This window comes from Leucoraja erinacea, chromosome 8 (genome assembly GCF_028641065.1).
Source record: "Leucoraja erinacea ecotype New England chromosome 8, Leri_hhj_1, whole genome shotgun sequence".
In the NCBI taxonomy this organism is placed as follows: Eukaryota; Metazoa; Chordata; class Chondrichthyes; order Rajiformes; family Rajidae; genus Leucoraja; species Leucoraja erinaceus.
In genome coordinates this window covers 16,872,112-16,891,965 of record NC_073384.1, presented here as the reverse complement: position 1 = coordinate 16,891,965, position 19,854 = coordinate 16,872,112, and the positions used below count along the sequence as shown (strand labels likewise).

The window sequence follows — 19,854 nt, the reverse complement described above, 5'->3', positions numbered from 1 at the left end:
GGGGATGTCTGTGTTAAGACTATCGTATTATGTGCTCATTATTATTCGTATGGCTGTATGGTGACCATATATTTCACTGTACCAATTGGTACATGCGACAAGTAAATGTATCTTGTATCTTGTATTGTGTTAGCCCCCACCATCTTGTGCTCACCAAACAGGGCCCCATCTTTCAACATTATAACCTTCCAGGGACAACAATTAATTGAATAATTTCCTATTGGACTCGCTCATCCCCCACCCTTTTTTCTGTCACACCACTACACCTTCTAGTAACTGTTAACGTTCCTTCATTGGTCGCAGCATTGAGTGTAAAAGTCAGAATGTTATGCTACATCTTTATAAAACATTGGCTTGGCTGTATTTGAAGTTCAGTGTGAGTTCTAGTTGTCCCATTCTAGGTTGGATGAGCGGGGTTTGGGGCTGCCAGGGATAATGATGGAGGCAAATATAATAGTGGTGTTTAAGAGACTTTAGATGCTTTTAGTTTGGCACCCCAAACAAATGTAGTATATTGAGGGATATTTTTCACATGTAGGTAGAGAAGGTTAGTTTAATTTTGTAAAGGGCCGGTTCTATACTTCCTGACTATACTGTTTTATGATCTAACTAAGCACTTTCTGCTCCCTTTCTCCCTCAAGATCAAGATTCAATTTATTTGTCATTTGGACCCCTTGAGGTCCAAACGAAATGACATTTCTGCAGCCATACATTACAAACAAATAGACCCAAGACACAACATAATTTACATAAACATCCATCACATCGCTGTGATGGAAGGCCAAAAAAACTTATCTCTCCACTACACTCTTCCCCCCCCCCCCCGATGTCAGAGTCAAAGTCAAAGCCCCCGGCTGGCGATGGCGATTGTCCCGCGGCCATTAAAGCCACGCCGGGTGATGCAAGGTCGCACACCGGGTCTTGGTGTTGGAGCCCCCGGCGTGCGCTCGCAGAGTCCCGCGGCCATTCCAAGCCGCGCGGGGCGGTGCTGTGAGGCCCCGCTCCAGGAGCTCTTCGACCCCGCAACTCGGGCGGGAGAAGTCGCCGTTGCGAGAGCCCTGAAAAGCGGTGTCCCTCCAGGGACCCGCGGGCTCCCGGTGCCGCCGTCCGCCAGACCCGCAGTAGCAGCCTCCGAATCTCCGGAGGTCGGCCCGCAGCAGCGCTCCACCACCACTCCACCCGCTCCGGACTCGGCCAGCTCCGCGACGGTGAGATGAGTCGTCGGCACCAGAGCCCCCGGTCTTCCTGTTGGAGGCCGCTCCTCGTTGCAGCCCCAACTACAACGGAGGCCCGACATAGAAAAGGTCGGGTCTTCTGTGCAGGGAGAGATTAAAAGTTACCCCCCCTCCCTCCCCCCCCCCCCCCCCCCCCCACACACACACCCCAACAAAAAATAACAAAAACTACATAAAAGCATAGACAAAAAATAATAAAAATGCAGACGGGCTGCAGAGGCCGCTGCTCACATCCCCCTTTCTTCCTCCCCCCCCCCCCCCCCCCCCCCCCCCCCCCCCCCCCCCCTCCTCTGTGTCCCACCTGGACTGGCACATATTTTTCCCCCCCCCCCCCCCCCCCCTCCACCTACATTCCTCTGGCTTCATAACTTCAATCATTTTGTAACACATGGGCATGGATATGAGTGACTGGGACATTGTAGCCATGACTGAAACCTGGTTAAGGGAGGGGCAGGACTGGCAGCTCAATGTTCTGGGGTACAAGAGCTTCAGGAGAGACAGGGCTGAGAAAAAAGAGGACGGAGGTTGCATTGTTGGTTGAGGAGGATTTTACGACTGTGTTCGGAGGTGACATTACGGACGGTTCGCCTAGTGAGGCTATATGGGTGGAGCTGAGGAACAAGAAAGGGATGATAACCTTGTTGGGGTTGTACTACAGACCCCCGAATAGTCAATGGGAATTAGAAGAACAAATGTGCCAGGAGATTGCAGACAGCTACAGGTCAAATAAGGTTGTTGTAGTAGGGGATTTTAACTTTCCCGATATAGACTGGGAAAATCATAGTGTGAAGGGTTTAGATGGGGTGCAATCTATCAAAAGTGTTCAGCAGAGTTTTCTTAAGCAGTATGTGGAGGCCCCCAGACATGAGAGGGAAACGCTGGATCTAGTATTGGGAAAATGGGAAGGGCAAGTTAAGGAAGTGTGTGTGGAGGAACCTTTTGGACCAGAGTTTACTTATGTTTAAGATAGTTATGGATTCGGACAGAGAGGGTCCACGTGTTAAAATGCTCAACTGGGGTAAGGCCAACTTTGAGGGTATGAGAGAAGGTCTCGCTAAAATTGATGGGAGTATGTTATTTGAGGGGAAAGGAACATCGGCCAAGTGGAGTGAAGGGCAAAGCAGGCAATCGTAAGGAAGCTTAGCTGACGAGGGAAATTGAGACGTTAGTTAAAAACAAGATTGAAGCTATGGGCTTTAAACATAGCGCTATGGCCACAGCGCTGTGGGTCACAGACTGTTCAGGAAACTTCTCGTATAACAATGAGTCTTTGGAATTCTCTTTGAGCCTTTGATTATTTTTCAGGTAGTGGTAGAATTCTGGATAAGCCTAGTGGTGAAAGGTTACCAGTGGTATTGCAGTTACATTGGGGATTGGCCTTGATTTTACAGAATGGTGGGTGGGCTCAAGGGGGAGAGAGGGAGGGTGGAGAGAGAGGGGTGAAGAGAGGTAGAGGATGCAGAGGGGAGGGGGAGAGGGAGGAGAGAGGGAGGGAGGGAATGAGAGGGGAAGGAGAAAAAAAAAGGAGAGAGGGGGATGGGAGGGGAGGGGGAAGGGGGGAGGGAGAGGGAGGGAGGGAGAGAGGAAGGAGAGAGAGAGAGGGAGCGAGGGAGGGAGACTTCCAAAATGGATTCTACATCATCATCTGGTGCTAAAAGCAGGAAGCAGCCGTTCAAACAGCAGTATACAAAGAGATTGCAATGAATGGACCATTAAGTAAGGTGTGTAGAAGACATGTCAATTGGTAGCGAAGTTATGCATTCTTGTACTCTTACATGGGTATAGCCGCACATAAAAAACAGCATTTTTTTCAGCAAAGCGCACTGCATCAAAATACTGATTGCAAAATACTGATTTTCAGGTACTAGAATACTGAAATGCTATGACAGAACTTAGCAGCTCTGCATTAAGGACAATCCCAAAAGACTTTATGGGGGGACATAAGGGGGAAACGGGTAACTAGAGAGAGAGTGGGACCTCTCAAGAATCAAAGCGGTCACCTCTGTGCAGCCACAGGAGATGGGCAAGGTCCTAAATGAGTATTTCTCCTCTGTATTTACTGAGGAGAAAGACAGTAGGATGGAGGAAATTGGAGCAGTCACTGAAAATGTCTTGAGAGCAGTCGGTGTTACCGTCGAAGAAGTACTGAAGGTACTGTCGTGTTTGAAGGTAGACAAATCTCCAGGCCCTGATCAGATATATCCGCTTTTGCAGTGGCAGCACCTAGACTATGGAACAGCTTCCCTCTCCCGATCAGAACTATCCCCTCCATCAACTCTTTTAAGTCTAAACTTAAAACATATTTCTATTCGTAAGCGTTTCTTGAGGTCCTCTGAGGGAGCGTGGTATGTATATATTTATGTACGTATTGTTAGATCTATGTACCACTGTTTGTAGCATGTTAGTACCTGCACTGATGTAAAGCACTTTTGTCAACAGTCAGTTTAAATGTGCAATAGAAATAAATTTGACTTGAAAACATTGCGGGAAACTGGAGAGAAAATTGCAGGAGCACTGGCTGAAATTTACGAGTGCAGGAGAGGTGCCGGAAGGTGGCAAATGTTGTGCCTCTCCACTAATATAAATAAACGCAGCCTGTTCCCGTGCTACACTGCTACTATTTCTATGTTTTATTACAGACATTTACTTTGTTCCACCCCCTGCCCTCCCCCAGGTTCCTGGCTACTTAGACCAACCTGGTCTCTCAGACCAACTGGCTTTCTCAGTTCTGATGAAGGATTTTCAACTTGCAGCGTAGATTGTATCTCTCCCCACAGATGCAGCCTGATCTACTGAGTGTGTTCACCATTTTCTAGTTTTTAATCCCAATCTGGGTTGCTTTGGAGAATACTATGATGGGGAATCTTCAGCGCTGCTTCCCTTGCAGGTTCAGAGCTGGAGTGTTTACTTAAAATGAGAGAAATAAACACAGGTTGCATCTAAACTATAAACCTTTGATATTTTTCAGATCAAACATATGAAAAGTTGTCTTTGAAAATCTTGGGCGGTATTGTAGCCTGTGTCCTGGTATTCATCCTCTTATTCATCATCTTAGCAATAGCAGTGTGCTATATGAAGAAATGGGTGTGCTTTCAACACATGTTTAAACCCGAAGGGTAAGTAAAATGTATTTTCACATCTTGCTTTAATATGATATTGAATTAAGCATGGTGGGCACAGGCGTTGAATCCAGCAAAGACCGGAGGAAAGAGTCGTGGAACATGGAAGTTTTGTGGGATGGAACAGTTCAGGCACGGGTGCAAAGGTGGGGTTGCTGCCTTAGACTTTTTTTTTGTCTGTGGCCGTAAAGCTAAAATGCTATAACACCACATTTGTTTCTCTTGTATTTTTATCTTTGCACCACCTGTTGTACTTGTATCTGCTTTGATTGTATAGTATGATTTGACTGGATAGCATGCACATAAAACTTTTCACTGTACCTCGGTACACATAAGAACAATAAACCAATACCAATGCAGTTCCATTGTTGTTCTTCAGAGACATTCAACAAATATAAATAGTTCACTGACAGTGTGTTCTATATCATTTCACTAGGAACTCTACTGAAGACCTGAACCCAGTTTATTCAACAGTTGCAGGTAAAAAATAAATTTCAGTACTCATATTGGGGATTTCTTCAAATGTTGTCTATGTTCAGTAATGATTCCAAATGTAAGAACATAAGGAACAGTCAAGGAAGTAGCCCAGTGTTGCACCATTCTCAACTTAAACTATTCAACCTCTTTGGCTTTTCAATTCCTTTAAACATACTCAACAAATTAGCTTCACAGTTCTCTGTCGAGAGAAATATAAAGATTCAAAGCAATCTTCAAAGAAAATTCTTCACAACTTAGTCATCTTGCACTAACACCATATCTGAGTGAATCTGTGGAATCCGTTGCCATGGATGACAGTGGAGGCCATGCCATTGGGTGTTTTTAAAGCAGAGATCGATAGGTTGTTGGTTAGTGAGGGTGCCAAATGTTACAGGGAGAGGATGGGATAATGGGGTTGAGAGGGAAATATCGATCAGCCATGATTGAATGGTGGAACAAACTTGATGGGCCAAAATGGCCTAAATCTGCTCCTATATCTTAGATCAATAGGAACAGTTGGAATACATACCTCCTCTCTTTTAGATCTTGTATCTGAACAATCTTATTCAAGCACTCAAGGTCTCCATCAAGGCAACTAAAATAGAGTTTTGGTCGATGTTTTGGGTTGTGATTATAGAGAGCAGATAGCCAACAGAAAGAGTTGAAGGGGAAGTGTGGGGCGGGGCAGGCAGTAATAGATAGAAACAGATGAAGAGAGGAAAGAGGGGCAGATGAGCCAAGTGGGGGAGCAGTTGGTGGGAATAGAGGCTGAAAGCTAATGTGGAAACAAGAGATGCTGGAATCCTACAGAAGGTGACATGCGGAAACAATGGTTCAATAGTGCTTTTATTGTCACATTTGTAAAGTGCTAACACAATGAAATTATTTTTCATACATACAGTCCAGTAGAATATTGCTATACCCTGATCCCTAATGATAGCAAGTGTACAGAAATATTGCTCGGTCCGCAATAACCTGACCTCTCGGTGGCTCAGCACTTCAACTCCGCCTCCCATTCAGTATCCGACCTCTCTGTCCTGGGTCTCCTCTATGGCCAGAGCTAGCAACATCGGAAATTGGAGGAACAGCAACTCATATTCCGCTTGGGGAGTCTGCATCCTGGGAGCATGAACATTGGATGCACCCAATTGAATTCACCCAATTTTGTTAGCCCTTGCTGTCTCCTCCCCTTCCTCAGCCCTCAGGCTGTCTCCTCCCATCCCTCAGTCCTTGGGCTCCTCCTCCTCCTTTTTCCTTTCTTCTCCCCGCCCAACCCCCATCAGTCTGAAGAAGGGTTTTGGCCCGAAACGTTGCCTACTTCCTTCGCTCCATAGATGCTGCTGCACCCGCTGAGTTTCTCCAGCATTTTTGTGTACCTTCGATTTTCCAGCATCTGCAGTTCCTTCTTGAATACAGAAATAGTCCACTGGGCCCGCATGCAAGAGGCGCCATCTAGTAGTGCTATTTTAAAAGTCCTCGCTCTAGTTCTTATGAGAAGTGCCTGTTCCAGGTAAATCCCAGGCTGTTGCAGATCTCCAGCCATTTCCTTCCTTCAACACCACGCTACCTTATCAGATTCCAGCATCTGCAGTCTCTTGTGTCCCTAAAATAGAGAGCAGCCTGCCACCAAGTACTGCTGCCTCTGCCCTCCTCCACTAAATGGACACACCATCAGTCTTAAACAAAGTATTGGATATATATCAATTCGTGCAGCCTATCAAAAGATGCCTGCTATAAGTGACAAATTAATGGCAGAATTTTAGAAAGACCAACATTAACACAGACTCTCAAATTTTAATCCATTTGCTAGTGGCTGAATTTAAACCTATGATAGTGAACTAAAGGGCATATGTCCATGAATTAATTAAATTATAATCCTTTACATTCAATTGAGAAGTTTCCGGATCCACCAACTAAAAGGCAACTTCTACAATACTGCACTGAAGCATAGGCCGACACAGTTTGGCTTAACCCCCTAAAAAGGGCCTGATCCACAGCCTGCAGACTCCAGAAGTAAGCCAGACGTCTAGCCTTTAAGACATATGTGAGTCTTGTCATGCCCCTGTCAAGAGTGAGAAACTCTTCATACATATGACAGCACGATGGCGCTGTTATGTTGTTGTCTTACAGCACCAGCGACCTGGTTTCAATCCTGACTACGGGTGCTGTCTGTACGGAGATTGTGCATTCTCCCTGTGACCGTGTGGGTTTTCCCCAAATGCTCTGGTTTCCTCCCACACTTCAAAGACGTACAGGTTTGACCCTAGTGTGTAGGATAGTGTTAGTGTACGGGGATTGCTGGCCGGCGTATACTTACATAGAAACATAGAAAATAGGTGCAGGTGTAGGCCATCTGGCCCTTCGAGCCTACACCACCATTCAATATGGCTGATCATCCAACTCAGTATCCTGTACCTGCCTTCTCTCTTGGTGGCTGAAGGGCCTGTTTCCACGCCGTATGTCTAAACTAAACATATGTGTTCTGCAGAATGTTGCAGCTATCTGAATGCACTGGATAAGGGATGACAATAAGTTTGTATACCGCACTATGATTTCATTTTGATTCTCACCCGTATGTGACAACTCAACAGTTTCTTATTTTATTTCAGTTGAAACCAAGACCAATACAGAACCGGCCCCCAATGTCACTATGGTAAGTACCAGACATAAATACAAACTACTGGAGCAACTCGGTGGGTCAGGCAGCATCTGCGGAAAGAAATGGACAGGCGACATTTTGGCCCATGCCTTTAATTGAATGCCATCACTTCCTTTTTAGACCTATACAAGCCATCTCAGGTTTACAAATGTCCACCTTATACTCTTACATATGAACAAGCTTCCATAAATATCATTATATTCAAAGTCTTATGTACATACATCACATTAATTCCTGTGACTAGTGATGTGTCACAGGGTTCTGTGCTGGGCCCGTTACTGCTTATCATCTACAGCAATGATTTGGATGAGAACATACAGGGCAAGATTAGCAAGTTTGCTGATGATACAAAAGTTAGTGGTTTTGATGGTTGTGAACGATTGCAGCAGGATCTGGATTGATTGGCCGGGTGAGCGGAGGAATGGTTGATGGAATTTAATACAGAGAAGTGTGAGGTGTTGCATTTTGGGACGTCGAATTAGGACAGGACCTACACAGTAAATCGTAGGCCTCTGGGTAGTGTTGTAGAGCAGAGGGAACTAGGAGTACAGGTGCATGGTTCCTTGAAGGTCGAGTTGCAGGTAGATAAGGTGGTCAAAAAGGCTTTTGTCACTTTGGCCTTCATCAGACAGAGTATTGATCATAGAACTAGGGAGGTCATGTTGCAGTCAAGACATTGGTGAGACCGCATTTAGATAATTGTGTTCAGTTCTAGACACCATGTTATAGGAAAGATATTGTCAAACTTGAAAGTGTTCAGAAAAGATCAACAAGGATGTTGCCAGGACTAGAGGGTGCGAGCTATAGGGAGATGTTGAGTAGGCTGGGTCTCTATTCCATGGAGTGGAGGATGGTGAGGGGAGATCTTGCAGAGGTATATAAAATCATGAGAGGAATAGATCAGGTAAATGCACAGTCTTTTACCCAGAGTAGGGGAATCGTGGACCAGAGGACATAGGTTCAGGGTGATGGGAACCGATTATATAGGAATCCAAGGGGTAACTTTTTCACACAGATGGTGGTGGGTGTATGGAACAAGCTTGCCAGAGGAGGTAGTTGAGGCTGGGACTATCCCATTGTTTAAGAAACAGTAGGACAGGTACATGGATAGGACAGGTTTGGATGGTTATGGACCAAGGGCAGGCAAGTGGGACTCGGGTAGATGGGACATTGTTAGCTGATGTGGGTAAGTTGGGCTAAAGGGCCTTTTCCACACTATTATTGTATGACTATAACTAGTTTCTTTTCCCCTTTTGGTAAATGTTCTTTCTTGTTAGTTAGCAGTCTTGTTGTACGTGCCCCCTTGGGCAAGAGTGACCATAATATGGTTGAGTTCTTTATTAGGATGGAGAGTGACATTGTTAATTCAGAAACAATGGTTCTGAACTTAAAGGTAACTTTGTGGGTATGAGACGTGAATTGGCCAAGATTGACTGGCAATTAATTCTAAAACGGTTGACAGTGGATATGCAATGGAAGACATTTAAAGACTGCATGGATGAACTACAAAAATTGTTCACTACCCAGTTTGGCAAAAGAATAAATCAGGGAAGGTAGTGCATCCGTGGATAACAAGGGAAATCAGGGATAGTATCAAAGCAAAGGATGATGCATACAAATTAGCCAGAAAAGGCAGCATACCAGAGGACTGGGAGAAATTCAGAGACCAGCAGAGGAGGACAAAGGGCTTAATTAGGAAAGGAAAAATAGATTATGAAAGAAAACTGGCAGGGACCATAAAAACTGACTGCAAAAGGTTTTATAGGTATGTGAAAAGAAAGAGATTAATTAAAACAAATGTAGGTCCCTTGCAGTCAGAAACAGGTGAGTTGATCATGGGGAACAAGGATATGATGGACCAATTGAATAACTACTTTGGTTCCGTCTTCACTAAGGAAGACATAAATAATCTGCCGGATATAGCAGGGGACCGGGGGTCAAAGGAGTTGGAGGAATTGAGTGAAATCCAGGTTAGTCGGGAAGTGGTGTTGGGTAAATTGAATGGATTAAAGGCCGATAAATCCCCAGGGCCAGATAGGCTGCATCCCAGAGTACTTAAGGAAGTAGCTCCAGAAATAGTGGATGCATTAGTAATAATCTTTCAAAACTCTTTAGATTCTGGAGTAGTTCCTGAGGATTGGCGGGTAGCAAACGTAACCCCACTTTTGAAGAACGGAGGGAGAGAGAAAACGGGGAATTACAGACCAGTTAGTCTAACATCGGTAGTGGGGAAACTGTTAGGGTCAGTTATTAAAGATGGGGTAGCAGTACATTTGGAAAGTGGTGAAATCATTGGACAAAGTCAGCATGGATTTACGAAAGGTAAATCATGTCTGTCGAATCTTATAGAATTTTTCGAGGATGTAACTAGTAGCGTGGATAGGGGAGAACCAGTGGATGTGGTGTATCTAGACTTTCAGAAGGCTTTCGACAAGGTCCCACATAAGAGATTAGTATACAAACTTAAAGCACACGGCATTGGGGGTTCAGTATTGATGTGGATAGAGAACTGGCTGGCAAACATGAAGCAAAGAATAAGAGTAAACGGGTCCTTTTCACAATGGCAGGCAGTGACTAGTGGGGTACCGCAAGGCTCAGTGCTGGGACCCCAGCTATTTACAAAATATATTAATGATCTGGATGAGGGAATTGAAGACAATATCTCCAAGTTTGCAGATGACACTAAGCTGGGGGGCAGTGTTAGCTGTGAGGAGGATGCTAGGAGACTGCAAGGTGACTTGGATAGGCTGGGTGAGTGGGCAAATGTTTGGCAGATGCAGTATAATGCGGATAAATGTGAGGTTATCCATTTTGGTGGCAAAAACCGGAAAGCAGACTATTATCTAAATGGTGGCCGACTAGGAAAAGGGGAGATACAGCGAGACCTGGGTGTCATGGTGCACCAGTCATTGAAAGTAGGCATGCAGGTGCAGCAGGCAGTGAAGAAAGCGAATGGTATGTTAGCTTTCATAGCAAAAGGATTTGTGTATAGGAGCAGGGAGGTTCTACTGCAGTTGTACAGGGTCTTGGTGAGACCACACCTGGAGTATTGCGTACAGTTTTGGTCTCCAAATCTGAGGAAGGACATTATTGCCATAGAAGGAGTGCAGAGAAGGTTCACCAGACTGATTCCTGGGATGTCAGGACTGTCTTATGAAGAAAGGCTGGATAGACTTGGTTTATACTCTCTAGAATTTAGGAGATAGAGAGGGGATCTTATAGAAACTTACAAAATTCTTAAGGGTTGGACAGGCTAGATGCAGGAAGATTGTTCCCGATGTTGGGGAAGTCCAGGACAAGGGGTCACAGCTTAAGGATAAGGGGGAAATCCTTTAAAACCGAGATGAGAAAAACTTTTTTCACACAGAGTGGTGAATCTCTGGAACTCTCTGCCACAGAGGGTAGTTGAGGCCAGTTAATTGGCTATATTTAAGAGGGAGTTAGATGTGGCCCTTTTAGCTAAGGGGATCAGAGGGTATGGAGAGAAGGCAGGTACGGGATACTGAGTTAGATGATCAGCCATGATCATATTGAATGGCGGTGCAGGCTCGAAGGGCCGAATGGCCTACTCCTGCACCTATTTTCTACGTTTCTATGTTTGTTCATCTTATATGGTTTTTGACGCCATTCATTATAAACTGTGATGGTATGGAGTGATTTTGCGTATTTTCTGGCTGATGGAGAAAATCGGCTTATGGATTTAGCATTCTCTTGTGTCATTTACATTCTGTTTTTCTATTGCAGTCGGCGGAACCGGAGATACTCTATGCTGATATTCAGTTTGCACGAAAGAATGCCAAAGCTCCAACCTTAGAAGTCAGCGAGGAGACAACCGAATATGCTGCCATCAAACGTACATAGTGACTGATTAAAAGTCACCCCTCAGGGTTCTTCTGGTTGGTATCTGTCAACGCACAGAACTCCCAAAGGTCACAGATCTTCATTCTGGTTCTTAGGCATATGCCTCAATATTTTCTTACCCTTAATCTCATATAAAGTGATCGCCTACAGATTGGTCTACTCCTGCCACATTTATTCTTTTAATGTAGTTTCCCAGTCTACCCAACAACTCACAACTCATACATTCAGTTTCCTTTGTTAAAATTTAACTCTAATTTCAGATCGAAGCAAATAATTTCAATTTATATCACTCACTCTTCTCAAAGCTTTATATGCAATTAACGTAAATATACTGCAAAGACGTACCGGTTTGGAAGTTAATTGACCAGTAAAATTATAAATTGTCCCTAGTGTGTGTAGTGTGTGGGGATCGCTGGTCGGCGCAGATTTGGGGGTGGGGGGGGGGGCAAAGGCCCTGTTTCCGTGCTGCATCTCTAAACTAAACTAAACTATTAACAAACCTTTTCTCATTGCACGTAACTAGTTGAAATTAACCTTTCACTTTGTTGATTCTTCAGCATGCCGATATGGAATATCATATTTTACACATGCTGCAAATTAGAGCTAATTTTATTTCCCAGACCCGATGTGAATTAAAGTCCCAAGATATTACTGTGATGCGTTGCTTCATTACCCTCTCCACTTGATTTCCCACTGATATCTGTGGTCAGATAAACTGACTACAAATTAATTAGTCATTTTCCTCTTAATATGCCTCATTTCACCCATTACCTGTTCGTTAGCTTATCCTCTATTTATGCTCACAAATTACCTACAATACCGTGACCTTTAGGACAAAAGGGATAGAAAAAGAATTAGGCCATTCGGTCCATCAATTCTACGCCATTCAATCATTTCTGATCTATCTCTCCCTCCTAACCCCATAACCTCTGACACCTGTACTAATCAAGAATGAATCTTTACTCTGCCATAAAAATCTCCACTGACTTGGCCATCACAGCCTTCTGTGGCAAAGAATTCCACAGATTCACCACCCTCTGTATAAAGAAATTTCTCCTCATCTCCTTTCGTAAACGAACGTCCTTTAATACTCAGGCTATGACCTCTCGTCCTAGACTCTCCCACTAGTGGAAACATCCTCTCCACATCCACTCCATTCAAGCCTTTCATTATTCTGTATGTTTCATTCAGGTCCCATCATTCTTCTAAACTCGGTGTAATAAATTTACAGAAGCCATGCTCATCGAATGGCTTCTGAAAATCAAAATATATGGTCATCTTTCCACATGGTGCTTCATACATCTTAAAGAATGTAAATATTTATTGCCAAGTAGTTTCTATTCCATAAAAACATGTTTAAAAGTGTGCTTTAAAGTTTTATAATATTCTAAATTGTGCTGTTGCAATGTAAGAAAATGTATATTATTTTCCAAACTTTATGAAATATTACTGATTGAATGAAGGTGATCCTCATGTTATGGGAGGTTGTGTTTCCTGGATAACAGTCCATATCACGAATTTCCATACAGTCATCCACGCATGCATTAAGAAACCCGAGTTGAAAAAAAGGTGAATTTTGTATTGTGTAGTTACTACGACAATAAGTCCATCAGGACAAATTTTAATCACTATTTCAAACTTTGGGTTATAATTTGTGACGGTGAATTTCCATTAACAGGACTATGTAACGCAGGAGTCACCAGGTTAAAATGGACAGCTTATACAGTGAGGTTTGAAAACATGGAACATATGCCCAGGTGGGCTGATGTCATATGTGGTGTTCTCTCTTTAATTATTCAATATTCAATCAACATATAGAAACATTTATACGTGATTGCATTATTATTTGTGGGTCTTGGACTATCTTTAAATTGGTACAGATTGAAAACCGATTTTCTGGTAATTGATGGTCTACCACAATCTGGACAAAATGATCGGAGCTCAGTTGAAATTCCATGAGTGGCCACAGATGGCGTTGTAAAGTGAATGTGAATGTAATGACCTGCCAACCCATCCATGGCTCCCACCGTCTCGCCAGCCGTTTAGAGCTTTGACTTTCAACCCCATTCCCGACCCATAATGAGTGACTATGCTTCAAGATACTTCATCTTCTGCAAAGTGCTTTACAACCTCACAAAAGATGTGAAGGAGCTGCATCAAAAAAATGTCATAGGAGTGATGCAGTGTGGAAACAGGCCCTTCGGCCCAACTCGCCCATACCGGCCAACAATGTCCCAGCTACATTCAGACTGGGCATCACAAGAATGAGCATTACTGGCTTGGATGTGAGGGTCCAATGAGAGAACATTGTTGTGACGGTCAATCTGAACTATGCTGCATTGCATGAGACTTCCTGCGATCACCTCCTGCATATTGTAACCTAGCAGTTATAGACCTGTTAGTTTGACGTCAGTGGTGGGCAAATTAATGGAAAGGATACTTAGAGATAATATATATAAGCATCTGGATAAACAGTGTCTGATTAGGAACAGTCAACATGGATTTGTGCCTGGAAGGTCATGTCTGACTAATCTTCTTGAATTTTTTGAAGAGGTTGCTAGGGAAATTGATGAGGGTAAAGTGGTGGACGTTGTCTATATGGACTTCAGTAAGGCCTTTGACAAGGTTCCACATGGAAGGTTGGTTAAGAAAGTTCAATTGTTGGGTATTAATGGTGGAGTAGCAAGATGGATTCAACAGTAGCTGAATGGGAGATGCCAGACAGTAATGGTGGATGGCTGTTTGTCAGGTTGGAGGCCGGTGACTAGTGGGGTGCCTCAGGGATCTGTGTTGGGTCCACTGTTGTTTGTCATATACATCAATGATCTGGATGATGGTGTGGTAAATTGGATTAGTAAGTATGCAGATGATACTAAGATAGGTAGTGTTGTGGATAATGAGGTAGATTTTCAAAGTCTGCAGAGAGATTTAGGCCATTTGGAAGAGTGGGCTGAAAGATGGTAGATGGAGTTTAATGCTGATAAGTGTGAGGTGCTACATCTTGACAGGACAAATCAAAATAGGATGTACATGGTAAATGGTAGCGAATTGAGGAATGCAGTTGAACAGAGGGATCTAGGAATAACTGTGCATAGTTCCCTGAAGGTGTAATATCATGTAGATAGGGTGGTAAAGAAAGCTTTTGGTGTGCTGGCCTTTATAAATCAGAGCATTGAGTATAGAAGTTGGGATGTAATGTTAAAATTGTACAAGGCATTGGTGAGGCCAATTCTGGAATATGGTGTGCAGTTTTGGTCGCCAAATTATAGGAAGGATGTCAACAAAATAGAGAGAATACAGAGGAGATTTACTAGAATGTTGCCTGGATTTCAGCAACTAAGTTACAGAGAAAGGTTGAACAAGTTAGGTCTTTATTCTTTGGAGCGCAGAAGGTTAAGGGGGAACTTGATAGAGGTCTTTCAAATGATGAGAGGGATAGACAGAGTTGACGTGGATGACGTGGATGACGTGGAAAGACATTCTTGCCATAGAGGGAGTACAGAGAAGGTTCACCAGACTGATTCCTGGGATGTCAGGACTTTCATATGAAGAAAGACTGGATAGACTTGGTTTGTACTCGCTAGAATTTAGACGATTGAGGGGGATCTTATAGAAACTTACAAAATTCTTAAAGGGTTGGACAGGCTACATGCAGGAAGATTATTCCCGATGTTGAGGAAGTCCAGAACAAGGGGTCACAGTTTAAGGATAAGGGGGAAATCATTTAGGACCGAGATGAGAAAAACATTTTTCACACAGTGGTGAATCTGTGGAATTCTCTGCCACAGAAGGTAATTGAGGACAGTTCATTGGCTATATGTAAGAGGGAGTTAGATATGGCCCTTGTGGCTAAAGGGATCAGGGGGCGTGGAGAGAAGGCAGGTACAGGATACTGAGTTGGGTGATCTGCCATGATCATATTGAATGGCGGTGCAGGCTCGAAGGGCCGAATGGCCTACTCCTGCACCTATTTTCTATGTTTCGATAAGCTTTTTCCATTGAGAGTAGGGAAGATTCAAACAAGAGGACATGATTTGAGAATTAAGGGACAGACGTTTAGGGGTAACATGAGGGGGAACTTCTTTACCCAGAGAGTGGTAGCTGTGTGGAATGAACTTCCAGTGGAGGCAGGTTCGATTTTATCATTTAAAAATAAATTGGATAGGTATATGGACGGGAAAAGAATGTAGCGCAGGTAGATGGGACTAAGTGAGAGTAAGTTGTTCGGCACGGACTAGAAGGGCCGAGATGCCTGTTTCCGTGCTGTAATTGTTATATGGTTATTGTGTGGTGTGTATTATGCTTGTAAGTGACTAGTTTTTACCCAGTGTGCATTATGTACAAAAAAAAAACAAAGTATTGATTTTTACAACATAGGCCTGTAAATATTAACAGACTGTCAACATATCTTAGCTTAATAAAATAATAAAATTCTGAGTGCAAATTTTTTTTCATTAATTACTGAGATTTGGTGTTGATAGAAAGCCAGATTGGTTATCTGGTGTGTTTATACAGTAAATGGCAGGACTTTTAGCAGCATGGAGTTAATCCTGGCTAAAATGGACCAGTCAGGACTTCAAAATGGGGTTAAGTGTCAGGGCTTGCTGGGAGATTTGGTCAAATTGTGATAGCTATCTGCAGAGCTGGGACAAGCTGCGAGAGGTGCCAGAGTCTGGAACTTAGATAAAATTCATATGCTAAGGATAGGAAGTCTTGCAAGCCTTGTCAATCTGATACCAAATGCACAGAATGGATTGGGTGGTTGCAAACTAGATATACATTTTGTAAATAGCTTGTAAATAATGTTGCAGAATCTGACTGCTGGATCTTTAGGTAGATGAAAGTGCTGGAGAAACTCAGCGGGTGCAGCAGCATCTATGGAGCGAAGGAAATAGGCAATGTTTCGGGCCAAAACCCCTATTGGATGGGGTGTTAAGCATTGTCTGAGAGCCCCCGTGTGGTTCGGCCCTCAGGTTCGCGCGGCATATGAAAGGCTGTAATCAAAGGCTCAAGGTCAATCTTCTGGAGTGTCGCTGTCTGAGCGAGGCCTAAGGGCTTGAACAGATAGACAGAGGGATCTGTTCCATTCTGTTTGTAGTTTGTTTGTTTGGTTGTTTTTTGCACAAAGTCCACGAGCATTGCCACTTTTCATTTCACTGCACATCTTGTATGTGTATGTGACGAATAAACTTGACGAACCCACGGTGGGGGTTAGGTACAGTGTGTAATCTGACTCGTGCTTTTGGTAAAATAAAATGTTGTTAATTCAAGTGCTTGATTCAGTGTTTTTACTGAAACTAGATTGGGGGGAAGCTCGGAAACCAGCAATTATCAGATGTACAGAAAGATCTTGGGGAACAAGTCCATTGCTCCCTAAAATTGGCAACATAAATAGGGTGGTAAAAGAGGTGTACTTTTATACTTGCCTTCATTAATTAGAGCTTTTTGTATTGACGTTGGCAAGTCATGCTGGGGCAGTATAATGCTTTGGTTATACTGCATTTGGAGTACTGTGTGTAGTTCTGGTCCTGATGCTGCATGGAGCTGCCAATTTATCATCAGAGTTGACAACTATCTTTTCAACAACATTACAGGCTAGGTTCCGTTTATAGAAACCAGGCCATATCGCAGTTTCTCATAACACAAAGGTGCATGCATCAAGACACTTAAGGTGAAAAATATTAGTTGTGCTGATTTATTTACTCGCTTCCCCCACATAAATTCTGTGAGAACAACGCACATTCCATATCTTCAATCTTTTGGTACTGATTTGTGAATTCTGTCCGGCTGCATTTCCATAATCCAACAGAGGTGGCGATGTTGAAAGCAGATACAATTTGTTGGTGGGTATTTGAATATGCAGGAAATGGAATTTATTCCCATAATTTTATTAAACTACTATCGGGTCCCTCAACCTTCAATACTCCATGGAAAATTCAAGTTCAAGTTCACCACGATGTTGTCTGGATCAGAGGGTTCTAGCTATAAGCAAAGTATGGACAAACTTGGATTGTTTACTCTGGAGCATCAAACTGATAAAGAGAACTGATAAAAGTTTATAAAATTATGGAAGGCATAGCTAGGGTGCACACAGAGTCTTTTCCCAGGGTCTAAATGTTAAATACCTGAGGGCATACCCACCTGGAAGCCTTGTAATTGCAACTATTGTATCTGCTTTGGCAAGATGGTAAAATTTAAAATAGATTTATGGGAAAAGTGTTTTTGTTTGCATGGGGTGTGGTGGGAACCTGCTGCTAGGAGTGAAGGTAGAAGATATGATAGGAATGTATAATAGGCATTTAGACAGAAATGTGAGCATGCATGGAATGCAAGGACACAGACCATGTGCAGTTAGATAGGATTGGTTAATCTGTTTCCAAGATTTCATGAGCACAGGCTTAAAAATGTAAATTACACAGAGCGGTACATTCTAGAAATCTTTAACAATAGGCAGATCAAATTTACGAAGATGTTGCTCTGCCGAGTTGATTTGCTTTAGAATGGCATCTTACTGGTCTAATCACTACAGTTTAATGAATTGCTTTGCTGGTACTTTGCAGTAATAACCATGGCACCTATTAGATTTGGTGACCATCCAAATGGTAATATGCTTGAATGACCATTTGATTCTAGTGAATTAAAATTGCCAGACGGCTGCGAAGGCCAAGTCATCAATGGATATTTTTAAAGCAGATTCTTGATTAGTGCAGGTGTCAGGAGTTAGGGTGAGAAAGCAGGAGATTAGGGTTGAGGGGAAAAGATAGGTCAGCCATGATTGTATGGTGAAGTTATGGTGAAGAGATTAGTATACAAACTTAAAGCACACGGTTTTGGGGGTTCAGTATTGATGTGGATAGAGAACTGGCTGGCAGACAGGAAGCAAAGAGTAGGAGTAAACGGGTCCTGTTCACAATGGCAGGCAGTGACTAGTGGGGTACCGCAAGGCTCAGTGCTGGGACCCCAGCTATTTACAATATATATTAATGATCTGGACGAGGGAATTGAAGGCAACATCTCCAAGTTTGCGGATGACACTAAGCTAGGGGGCAGTGTTAGCTGTGAGGGGGATGCTAGGAGACTGCAAAATGACTTGGATAGGCTGAGTGAGTGGGCAAATGTTTGGCAGATGCAGTATAATGTGGATAAATGTGAGGTTATCCACTTTGGTGGCAAAAACATGAAAGCAGACTATTATCTAAATGGTGGCCGATTAGGAAAAGGGAAGATGCAACGAGACCTGGGTGTCATGGTACACCAGTCATTGAAAGTAGGCATGCAGGTGCAGCAGGCAGTGAAGAAAGCAAATGGTATGTTAGCTTTCATAGCAAAAGGATTTCAGTATAGGAGCAGGGAGGTTCTACTGCAGTTGTACGGGGTCTTGGTGAGACCACACCTGGAGTATTGCATACAGTTTTGGTCTCCAAATCTGAGGAAGGACATTATTGCCATAGAGGGAGTGCAGAGAAGGTTCACCAGACTGATTCCTGGGATGTCAGGACTGTCTTATGAAGAAAGACTGGATAGACTTGGTTCATACTCTCTAGAATTTAGGAGATTGAGGGGGGATCTTATAGAAACTTACAAAATTATTAAGGGGTTGGACAGGCTAGATGCAGGAAGATTGTTCCGGATGTTGGGGAAGTCCAGGACAAGGGGTCCCAGCTTAAGGATAAGGGGGAAATCCTTTAAAACCGAGATGAGAAGAACTTGTTTCACACAGAGAGTGGTGAATCTCTGGAATTCTCTGCCACAGAGGGTAGTTGAGGCCAGTTTATTGGCTATATTTAAGAGGGAGTTGGAAGGGGCCCTTGTGGCTGGGGGGGGGTCAGGGGGTACGGAGAGAAGGCAGGTACGGGATACTGAGTTGGATGATCAGCCATGATCATACTGAATGGCGGTGCAGGCTCGAAGGGCCGAATGGCCTACTCCTGCACCTATTTTCTATGTTTCTATGTTTAGTTGATGGGCTGAATTCTGCCCCTATCACTTATGAACATGTGTTTGGAATCAGATGTAGAATGATTTAATCAGTGTAATAAGGATTGAGGTGGCTTCTCTCTCTTTGAGCTGGACATGTGGAAACACCCCCACCTGCTGGTTCCTATCTAAACCGCACACCATCCAGACATGGTAACACACCAGGGGTCCTTCGATCACTGGGTCCAAATCCTGCAACTCCCATCCCAACAGCACTGTGGGAGCGCCTTTACTGCAAGAACTGCAGCGAGGGAAGGAGGCAGCACTCCCCTTCCTTCTCGTGGGCAATTAGGAATGGGCGATAAATCCTGAAAAACGAATAAAAATATGAATTTAAATACTCAATTTTTATTTTTCGATTTTTTATTTAAAATTATAAAGTTTCATGAAATGTACAAAGAAGGCTGTCAGTCATCCCATGTTACAATTGCTAGGCAAAAGGTTTAAAACTGGGACCCTTGCATTCAGCCCAATAGTATATATGAACCCACCTCTGCTCCCCATTGCCCTTGTCAGAACAGTGCCA

General features: G+C 43.4%; 1 protein-coding gene across 2 annotated transcripts in view; it reads left to right on the top strand.

Annotated features, from left to right (window-relative positions):
• The window catches only part of LOC129699364 (uncharacterized), a 46,220-nt gene extending 28,982 nt beyond the window's left edge, over nucleotides 1-17,238 (top strand). For both annotated transcript variants that reach the window (XM_055639075.1, XM_055639074.1), the window contains 4 exons: nucleotides 4,204-4,351; nucleotides 4,791-4,834; nucleotides 7,441-7,484; nucleotides 11,235-17,238. In XM_055639075.1, coding sequence (XP_055495050.1) covers nucleotides 4,204-4,351; nucleotides 4,791-4,834; nucleotides 7,441-7,484; nucleotides 11,235-11,351 — 353 coding nt within the window. In that variant the 3' untranslated portion in view covers nucleotides 11,352-17,238. The remainder of the gene's footprint in view (nucleotides 1-4,203; nucleotides 4,352-4,790; nucleotides 4,835-7,440; nucleotides 7,485-11,234) is intronic.
• The last annotated feature ends 2,616 nt before the right edge of the window (nucleotides 17,239-19,854 follow it).